Raw genomic sequence first — 11,153 nt, forward strand, 5'->3', positions numbered from 1 at the left:
TAAGAAGCAGTTCAAAAGTTCTACCAGAATGCCAAAGGGGTCCAGAGACATAAATATATTAAAGAGTCCTTGCCCTAGGAGAACTCAGAAGAATTTCAGAAGCATGTGAACCTAGCCAGTTAGAAAGCTTTTTACTTTTTGTTCCTCTTGCCTCAGACTATTTCCACGACAATAATACATGTAAATAGGCCAGGGAAAAAGGCCAGAGGTAAAAGATAAACGAGGTCTAATACTTTTTGCTCTGATTTTAAACAAAACAACTAGTTAAAAAAATGAAAAAAAAATCCTCTTAACAATCAATATTATTCTTCAAATTGTAGTTTGTTGAGTCCTTCTTATAGAAAGTGCTTGTTAAACATGTAGGGGTCCATTACCATCTTTTTTATATAGAAATGCAGTAAAACTCAAATCAAATTCTCTACAGAGGTACAATGCCTTCTTTTAAGAAAGAGTATGCATTCTGTGATCATGCTTCATTATTGTTGAGTGGAAATAACACAAGTAAAAGTTATCCATCCACGTACCACTTAAGAATGAATAACAGAGATTAGTATGAGAATGATGAAAAGTGAAATAAAGAAAACCATGAAAGTAAGGTCTAAAGGAGTAAGTAAATCAATTGAAACTGAATGTTGTGATATTATAATTACCAACGTGGACCCCAAAGGCAGCTTGGCAAACAGTATAGAGTAATGGACCTGAAACCAGGAAGACTTAAGTTCCAATCCAGCCTCAAACATAGAGTAACCCTGACCACATCACTTAACTGCTTCAGTTTCTTTGTTGCTACACTGGGGATAATAATAGCACCAACTTCCAGAATTGTTGTGAGAATAAAATGAGAATATTTGTAAAGCACTTTACAAACTTTAATTATTATTATTACTATAGTTGTTACTAGAAGATGGATGAGAAGGGACCTTCCCCTGAACCTGAGTTTCAGAGATGGGATACTATAAATTTGAAACACTATACAGAATGTCAGACTCTAGATGTATTTATATTGCTGAACTGCTGTCCCTCCCTACCCTCGCCTTTTAAAATCTTTGTTATAAGAGATGGGTCTTTGGAAGGAAGAAAGAAATATGTAGGGAAATCTAGGTAAAGTCAAAACAAAAGACATCAATAAAAATTTATTGGAGAAAAAAAGGTTGCCTGGAGCAATTGATAGATTAAATGACTTGCCTAACATCACACAATTAGTATGTGTCAAAGAGGGACCCGAAATGAGTTCTTACTGGCTCCAAGACAGATTTTCCCATCCATTACACTATGCTACCCCTTAAAAAAGAAATGAGAGGGTAAAATTACTGACCGAAATAAAGTTTGTAGAAAGCTGGTGGACTGGATCAATCTATTATGTCAGATGTTCATTAATACAGAAAGTTTTTAAAAATTAAATTGGATACAAGCAGGACTGTAATTGTGATAGTGAAAAGAACAAGATTACAAGTATTCAAGTAAAGATATTCACAGTCACCTATCTATCTTTCCAGACTTATTTCCTATTATTCCTTTTCACTCAGACACCCAAACTGTATTACTAGGTGTTTCCATATTTGACATTCCATGTTCCCTATCTCTACAGTTACATAAGTTGCCCCCTATATCTGAAAGGCACTCTCTTATTCCCCTTATCTCTACCTCTAGGGATCTTTATTTTGCTTCAATGTTCAGTTGAAACACAACTTACTCCAGGAAGCCTTTTTTGAATATTAGTTGTCAATGTTCTATTCCTAGTAAAATTATCTTGTATTTATTGTATACACATTATAGCTTCTAAGCTGCATATAAGCTCCATAAGAGAGGAAACTTTTATTTTTTGTTTTTATATTTCCCAAAATTATCATAGGACTTAAGGTGCTCAATAAATGTATGTTTTATAATAGAATAGTGATCTTAAACTAAGGAATCATCACCACTCAATGGATTGGTGATCACATGAATGTCGGTCTACACTATCATCAGTGTAGTATGTCTTCTCATTCTGTGTTATCCCTTCATGGATATTCCACAGAAGATAAACCTAAGGTGTCAAAGGCTTCTCTATGAATTGTTCTACAATTTATGTGTACCAGTGGAGCACTCTGGCTGTCCATCTGTTATCTCCTGCTCTTAACACATGACTGACTCACCCTCCTTTTCCAATCATACATTTTCTTGATGATATCCTTTACACCAGAGATGTCAAACATACTGGGTCTGCAACACTCCCCAGTGTGGCCTTAACCAGATTAAAATAGAATTGGTAAATATTTTCTCAAAATAAATAAAAACACAATAGAACATAATGTTGATATATTACCTTTTAAATATAGGCTTATATATGGTTTTCTAAAAACAGGTTTAATGGCACCTGTTTTCTGATTTTGATACCACTACTTTATATTATCTGTTCTGCTTATGTCATCCAGGCAAATATACTGCAGATTACTTTCACCATCCATGCATCTCTCCATTATTCTATGTATTCACTATAGCTTTGATTCTCTGAAGACCATAGTGTTCTAGGATTCACAACTACTACCAGGAGAATATTTCTATTAAACATAACCTTCAAAAACAAAAATTTGGATTACTCTGATATTTATTTTCAAATTGATAAGAGCTAAGATATTATTTTAAAAATTAAATTTATTTCAAGAAAAAAAAATCTCCAAAAAGGCAAAGCAGAAGGTAAAGAACAATTTGTTTTTTTGTTTTAAAGCTTTAAAAAATCTATATATTCTTTAAGTAGTAACCTCTAAACAAACAAGAATTTTAAAAATTAGTTGTGAGAATGTTTGATACTAATGTTTCTAAATTGATTTTAAAATATTTCAGAAATTTTTTTATATTTATAAATAATCAGCTGTTACAACTTAGATTATATTGTGAAGTATTAATTAAGAATATTTAACTTCCATTTTTAGGCAGCAATAATCTGATCCCAACATTAAAACATACAATACTAAACAAAAAAAAAATGTGAATTTAGAGATAATTTCATCCAACCCACAAATTTTTTTAGATTAGGAAACTAAGGTACAGAAATGTTAAGTGGCTTATTCAAGCTAGTGTATAACAGAACTGTAACCAGAATCCAGCTATCCTAACACCTAGTTTACCATCCTTAGCACAACATGCTTTCTCACATAATTGGGGCTCTGAGAGCTGGGGGGGGGGGGGGTGGGGGGGGTGGAGAAAGAGAATATATTTTTGTCATTTGCTACATGGCACAGAATAGATTTACTTCACATTTTTGTTTCTTACCCTCTACTTTTTTAGACATCTTTCTGAGTACCCACTCTTTCCCTGATCCTTGCCTTTCTTGTTTCTCTACCACAAGTCCACATTGGGTAAAGATAACTATTATTTTTCTATCCTATATTAGTTAGACAACAAGTGAGCTTCATCTGTTGCAACCAATTTTTTTTTTTTTAAAGAACATAGTTTAATTGTTTTTTATTTTTGTTTTGGTGAGGCAATTGGGGTTAAGTGACTTGCCCAGGGTCACACAGCTAGTAAGTGTTAAGTATCTGAGCCCGGATTTGAACTCAGGACCTCCTATCTCCAGGGGTGGTACTCTATCCACTGCGCCACCTAGCTGCCCCTGCGACCAATTTTTAAAACTCATATAACACAATCAACTGAAATATAATTTTAACCTATCTATGAACCTGAAGAATGTGTGATTGACTAAAGTTTCTTCTATTTATTTCTAATTTTTGTTAATGAATATACTAGAAGCCTAGTGTTAGGCTGTATAGATATATTGTCTGAGGATCATCCTATTTAAGTTCAGGGAGGCTTGGCAGCATAATGATAAATTTTGGAGCCTTAAAAACTTTCTAAGACCATCTCCTGAGTTACAGAGAGGGCATAATTCTGTCTTAGTGAAGGCAGTATCCATACCAATGAAATTATAGCTCCTTCAAGTACACAAGACAAAATGTTAAATCAGAAAGAGGGACAAAAAAAACCTATCATCTCTTACCTTAGTCACAAGAAACTGGTAAAATCTATTTCACTTGTATTTTGACAAGGTAAGAATAATGGTAATTTTTAGAACTATAGCAAAATATGACAAAATAATTACCACTCCATATGCTACCAAATGTTTGTGCAAACAACTTTTAAAGCATATGTGTGTATGTACATATGCATGTGTGCGTGCATTGCATACATATGTGTGTGGTGTACATAAATATGCATGTACACGTATATTTATGTATGCATATACATAAATGTGCATGTAAATATGGTATGGTAGATAATTGCTGGGAAAAAAAAGAAATGAACCTGTTGTTTCCCCCATGCTTATACAAAAACCTACATATCTTATTTGCAAAGATATGTACCAAATGATCATCTTCAGCTTAGATACACACACGTGAAAAAAAGCAAAAAACCAAACCCAGAACCAGCACACTCACTCATTCCTCAAATGAAAACCTCAGGCTTCTAGAAAATTGGAAGGCCACAAGAACACTTCAGCAATAAAAGTTTGATTCACAAAGTGTCAGATGAAAACATAGGTATTGCATTCTCTTTTCTTTTACTGGTTACACTATTTGTAATAAAAAAATATTATCAGATTCAAAAAAGCCCTAGACTAATCATTTTCATCAATAGTCTCACAAAATGAGGGCAGATATACTCTTTATATTCAATTCAACATTTACAAACAAAACAAAAAACTCTGTACTAACACAAAGAGGAATACAAGGATGAAATTATGAGAATACAAGGATAAAATAAGACGGGCAAGATATATTAAGATATATAGAGAAATAACACTAGTACAATGCAGAACGAGTGCACTTAAGGGAAAAAACGTCATGAATTTTGATGGAACGTTTACTTTTGACTAGATAGACTGTTAAAGTTGTATCTCAGCTGAGCTTTAAAGGATGATTTAAATTTAAAGGAGATTTTTGATAGGGATGTTGCACTGAATACAAGCTAAGGATGAAAGACAGCTAGAAAGAAGGTAAAAAGGCACTGAGATGAGAGTAGGCAAGATGAGAAATGGAAATAGTGATCCAATTTGGCTCAAATGAAGGACTGGTGTAACGATCAAGAGTATGTGTAAACTAATGTATATGAGGTAAGACAAGGTTGAAAATGTAGTAGGCAACAGATTGTGAAGAAGCCTCCATATGAATAGAAAACTTCAGAACAAAAAATTTCCTTTAGGAATGCAGAATTCAGAAACTGAAAGTCTATGAGTATGGCCTGTCGGCACTTAAAGATTAAATTACTTGTGCAGGGTAACAAAACTGGAAATTAGGCCCTCCAGACAAAGGCTGGTCCTCTCTATAAGACCCCAAGCTTCCATTCAAGTATCAAAATATTTAATTTAAATTTTATTTGGTAGGCAATGAGAGTCCACAGAGTTTTTAAGGAAATGGGTACACACAATAAATGCTGACTAAAATGATCCGAGTAATGCATTAGGAAAGTTCTATATGGCCAGAAATGAAGGATGGATTAAAGAAGAGACAACTTGTAGGCAGGAAAAGTTGGGAAAACTATTAAAGTAATCTATGGAAAAGAGATGAAAACTTGAAACAAGGTGGTTTCAGATGATAAAGGATATTTCAATGTTACAACTGGCAGAATATGGTAAATGGCTGGATTTGGGAAAGCAAGAATTAAGAAAGGATCAAAGATGGGTCTTAAGTTTCAAGCCTAAGTGACAGGAAACATGGTGGAGTTATCTACAAAAAAGCTGTCTATAGAAAAGATATGAGGAAGGCAGGTTTGTAGGTGGGGAGTGGGACAAAAGGAAGATAAAGAATTAGTGAATTAGTTATAGAGATGCTGAATTTAAGGTGCCGGTAGAAATTGTCCAGCAGGTACCTGAAAATGTTCAACTGAAGTTCTAGGAAAGGGCTTGGGATAAACATAGCTTTGGAAGTTATATAGACTGGGGTGATTAATGAAATCACAGAAATGGATGAAATCACCAAACAAAGGAAGTAGCAACTCAGTCAAAACTATCACAAAACTTTCTCTTTACTATCTATACTGGCAAATTTTGAGTCATCATAGCAAATGATATGAAACCTTTGTGGAATTTTATTCTTTGATCAAGTTTTTCCTCCATGTAACAGGATAGGACAAAACTCGAAATTCAAAATATGTACAATGCTTCTGTAGCTATTCAAATATAAGAAAGTGACAGAATTACTTAAATATCCCAAAGAAACCAAAAGTTCGAAAAGCTTTTCCTATAAGGCAATTTAATTGTTGATATTGTCCTTTGCAAAGAAATTTGGCAAAACACAGTATTTTCTACAGCATTCTCATAGCAAATACAATATTTTTTTAAAGGTGCTTACCTTGATTCTCCACTACTGTTTCTAACACTTTCTTCATCACTGTGTCCATTCATTGTAAATAGTCAGAAGTTTAAAATAAAATATAAATCCTTTCTATTTACAAACTGGATTGTTTACTTCAGACTGCTCCTCGTTGCCTTCCAAATGGTCACAAGTTATTTCAGACCCTTTTCAAATTACCTAGAATAAACAATCATAATTTTCTTTAAAATTAGACTTAAAATTTCTATGGAAATCACACAAAATTGGCACTTAAAAGTTGTCTTGAATTTGCCTAGATATGATAATCATTTTTAAAAGATATTAAAAACTGTTTAACACATGACTAATTGTCTGGTATTGCACAGTAGTTCATCAATATGCTGATATTCATTGACAAAATACGGTATTGCTATATAATACCTGTATCAGAAACGCTAGGAAAAAATTGAGGATTGATAAATTTTTAGTAGCAATCTGAAACCAATTTACAAAAATCAGTCCAACTGTAAAGATTAATAAAGCAAAAAATGCTTTACATAATAAAACATTTCATGACTGTGAAGTCAAAAACCTAGTTGTAGAGTGGACAGAGGCCTGGCCTTGGAGCCTAAAAATGTGGGTTCAAGACCTGATGATCAGGAGGGGCAAGTCCCTCACTCAATCTCTTCCCTAGACAACTTTCTCAGAATAACCAACCTGCAGCGGGTAGGGAATACTGTACTTCCAAACTCTTAAGTTCAATTCAACTAAGAAATGTCAGGTCCAGACCAAAAAAACATAAAAATAAAGGCAACCATTCCATATAGTAAGAGAAACAAATCTCTAAGTGAAAAAAGTAAAACTGCAGTATATTTACCAAAAAAGAGGGAAAAAATCAGAGTAAATGTATTCCTTCAATGTAAAGTTATTGATGGGGGGGGGGTATACTTTAAATTCTTATTTTGTCCAATTTAAAAGAGTACTGATTTCAAGACACTAATTTTGGATTTCCAGTAGGGGGGTTAAGACACCACAGTAGCTCCACCTCTTCTTAAAACAAGATCGCAACACAAAACAGAAGAGTCACCTACAAGCCATCAATGAATAAACAAAGGAGATCTCTGGCAAGGAAGCGAAAGGAAAAAGCAGGGGCGGAGACAGCAGATCCTTCCTCAGCCAAAAAGTAACAAGACAGCCTGCTGAGAGTAGAACTGTTGTGTGTAGCTCAGCATAGAAAAAAAAAATCCACTTCCAAGATTATTTCTTTTCACCAAAATGGAAAGAAAAATATTAGCTCAATGAAAACAGAATCCCAGACAGAGACGGGGACTAACTCCATAAGGTCCTGGGTCCTTCTGTGCAAGGACTGTTCCCTAAGGGTCGTTCGTCCCACCAGCATTTCTTCCTGATGTGAAAAAAAAGGTGTCCCAAAAGTCTTAATGAAGTTTAGAAGCTGAAAACTGCACTAAAAATTTAGAGACATCCTGTATTAACTCTACTTCTACCGTAAATCCCATAAGCCAGGGTTTATCCTTGATTTAAATCCTCTTCCAAACTCTCTTCACCGTAGAAACTCCGCTTATCTTTGGAACTTTTCTTGTTCGTTCTTTCTGGCACTCAGCATAGCCCTCTATTATGGCATATACTTCAGCCTCATTCTTTCTCCCACATCTCTCCCTTTTCTCAGAATAAGTCCTCTTCTTAAGAGAGTCCTTCTGTCAAGGACCTCCCCCCTACAAAAGCTCCTAGTGCACCATCGTCCCCTGCCTTTCACTACCTTTAGCCGAGATTCTCCCCGAGGCTCTTCCTTAACCGCTCCACCCTTGAATTTTACAAAACGGGGGTCTTTCCCCCACCCCAAACACACACAGCTCTTCCTCATCCAGTGTTCCATCCCTTAGTGGAGTTTTCCTCCCTCCTTCTCCAGCCTAATACTCTAAAGCTGCTGCCCTCCACCTCCCTAGATCTGCTCCTTTCCCGCCTCAAACTTCCCCGAGGTGCCCCCTTTTCCTGCACCACTTCCAGCCCAGTCCCTAAGCGTCTACTCCCGCACTTGGGGCCCCGCCCGCCGCCGCCCCCCCCCAGCTCCCCACGTGCTGGATGCTGCGGGGCTGGCAGCCAGAAAGTGCTGGCTCCTCTCTCCACTTTCCTCCTCGCTCTTTCCGAGGCACCGCACCGGGAAGGCCTAAGCGATGGCGACTCCGCAAGAGAGGGGGAAACATTCCCCGCTCTCCCTCCCCTGGCTCCCGAAGCGCCCTCCTCCCCGCACACACACGCACACTCGCGCACACACATCCACACACTTCCCTATCCCACGCGCCGCCTCTCGGTAACCCCCCTCCCCAGCCCCGGCCCGGGCTCGATCTCCTCCGCTGGGCCGCACAGCCCCGGGCCTCTACTGGCCGCCCTGCCCGCTTTCCTTCCCCCATCCCGCCCGCCCAAGGGCCGCTGGGCCGCTGCACTCGGCCATCACGGAGAAGCCGCCTCCGGCCGGGCAGGGCCTCCCTCCCCCTGCAGTCGCGGCCCCAGCCGGCCCTCAGGCCCTCGCCGCGGCCGGCTCCCCTTCCTTACCTGTGGGAAGGGTGTCCCCGGCCGGCGGTGGGACTCTGCTGGTCTCCTCCCGGAGCCCGGGCCGCGCTGCGGCCGCTGTGGAGAGACTCTGGTCCCGGTCGTCCGGGTAGTGTCTGTGTGTGTATGTGTGCGCGCGCGCGCGCGCGTGTGTATGTGTATGTGTGTGTGTGAGCGTATGTGTGTGAGCGTATGTGTGTATGTCTGTGTGCGCGCGTGTGTACGGAAAGGGAGGGAAAAAGGGGAGGAGGGCGAGGAGGGAAGGGGAAACCCTGGCCCGTGGCACGAACTGGTGAGTCTCAGTTGTGGCTACAACAATCAATTCATTATTGGAACACAAACAGAGAGAGAGAAGAGGAGAGAGAAGTAACGAGCCGTCCGCGAGCGCGCGCGCTCCCGCTCCCGCCGCTTATCGCCTCCCAGCAGCCGCCATGACGCCAAGCGAAACCTCCTCCTCCTCCTGCTCCTCCTCCGGCTCCGCCTCAGTCACCGCGTCGCCTCCTCCCGCGCGACGTCGGCTCCCCGCCGCCCCCTCCCCTCTCCGAGAGCGGAGCGGGCTCGCGCACGTCGTGAAGCTGGAGTTTGCGCGTGGGGGAGGGGGCGGAGTCTGTGGTGGCGCTCCGGGCGGCCCGCGGCCTCTTCTGCCCTGGCGGCCTCTGAGGTCTCAGTCTCGGCCTCGGCGGGGGTTCTAAGAGGCGGAAGCTCGCGCTGCGTTGGCCAGTGCGGCGCCTGTGACCTGGACGCGGAAGCTGCGCGGCCACGTCCGTGCGAACGGCGTTCTTCGTGGGGCCGGAGGGCACCTCCGAGGAGCTACGCCGACGCCCGGCCTTGTTCCCCGGCCGCTCTCGGAGAAGTCGCGGACGCCGCCAGTCCGAGGGGCCGGACTCCCTACCTCGCTTTCCTCCCCCGGAAACCTCGCTTTTGGGCAACTCGTCACCCTTTCCCCTTAACTTGGGCAACGGCCTTTTTAGAAGACCTGGTTTCGGGTTTGCGATTATTTCCTATGGACGTGGTTTGGGAAGGGGGCGGGGGACTGGGAGGCTGGGGGGGGGGGGGGAACACGTCTCGTTTCTTTACTGGGGCGGGGGCTGGAGAAACCTGTCACCTTTCGGGCTCCCCTTTCTGCGCTAAGTGGTTACTGCAAAGAGACTGTAATTTAAGGGGCTTGAGTTTGTAACCGCTGCTCCACAGTGGTGGAGCTTAAATGTTTTATTTCTTTCCATTGATTGCAACGTCAGGCCTTGGTTACACCTTTTCTCCCCGTGTTAAACAGTAACTGGCTTCTCCAAGTCCCATTCTAGCTCCATACTGCTTTTCAAGCTTAGTTTTTGTTTGGTTTTGTTAACTGTTTAAAGACGTTTTGTTGGAATTGGGGGCGCGGGGGTTTCTTTGTATCCTCACCCTCTTAATAACACCGATTAATAAGAGTAATAACAAAAAAGCACCTAATAATCACTTAATGAATGTGTATGTTGACTTTCTGTAAAGGCATTAGTTGAGCCTCATAATTGCCAACCTCCCGTCAGTGGTCTTGAACCACACCAGTTTCATTATTTCTTAATGTTTCTCTCTTATTCACTGGGTCACCCAATGGATTAGTTTTATATTCTTATGTTACATTTGGTGAAAGTGGAGTGAGGCAAACTATATAACATCCCATCCACAAATAGGTTAACAATTGTCTAGTTTTACATTATGTACTATCCCTACTTGATACTTCTCCCAGGATCTATGTATTTCAAATACTCTGTTAACATTAGACATCTGGCTTGGGGCTTCGTTCAGCATATTAAAAGATTTTTGGAAAGATTGTTTATTTAAACTGGTAAATCAAAGCAATTTCATAAAACGTGGTATACTCAAATTTCACTGAGGTATTTGTCATGGTCTCTCATGACCTCCTAGTCGAACAGGTAGAAAAGTAACAATACATTTAAGTGAATTCAGACTTGATTGTTTGACCAGATCCAAATAATGATTATTAATTTTTCCAGTGTCTTCCCTGACAATCTTTTCCTTTACATAATTAGCCAAATGTTTTCAAGCAGGAGTAGAAGTCAATCAACAAGTATTAAGTACTTGCTCTGTGGCTGTGATACAAAGAAAATTTTTAAAAAAACACCTTATCTGCCTTCAAGGAGTTCACATTCTAATAAGTGAGATAGCATATAAATAACTGCACATCTCAAGTGTAAAGATTATATGAAAGGTAACTCAGATAAAAGGCACTATCCACAGGAGTGATTGGGAAATGCTTCCTGTCAAAGGTGAAATTTGAGTTGAATCTTGAAAGGAAGC

General features: G+C 40.1%; 1 protein-coding gene across 2 annotated transcripts in view; it reads right to left on the bottom strand.

The window, feature by feature from the left end:
* Positions 1-9,025, bottom strand: part of CHD1 (chromodomain helicase DNA binding protein 1) — a 134,171-nt gene extending 125,146 nt beyond the window's left edge. For both annotated transcript variants that reach the window (XM_043967415.1, XM_043967407.1), the window contains exons 1-2: positions 8,859-9,025; positions 6,327-6,506 (exon numbers count right to left, since the gene is read on the bottom strand). In XM_043967415.1, coding sequence (XP_043823350.1) covers positions 6,327-6,379 — 53 coding nt within the window. In that variant the 5' untranslated portion in view covers positions 6,380-6,506; positions 8,859-9,025. The remainder of the gene's footprint in view (positions 1-6,326; positions 6,507-8,858) is intronic.
* Between the last annotated feature and the right edge of the window lie 2,128 nt (positions 9,026-11,153).

This window comes from Dromiciops gliroides, chromosome 1, assembly GCF_019393635.1.
Source record: "Dromiciops gliroides isolate mDroGli1 chromosome 1, mDroGli1.pri, whole genome shotgun sequence".
Lineage (NCBI taxonomy): Eukaryota > Metazoa > Chordata > Mammalia > Microbiotheria > Microbiotheriidae > Dromiciops > Dromiciops gliroides.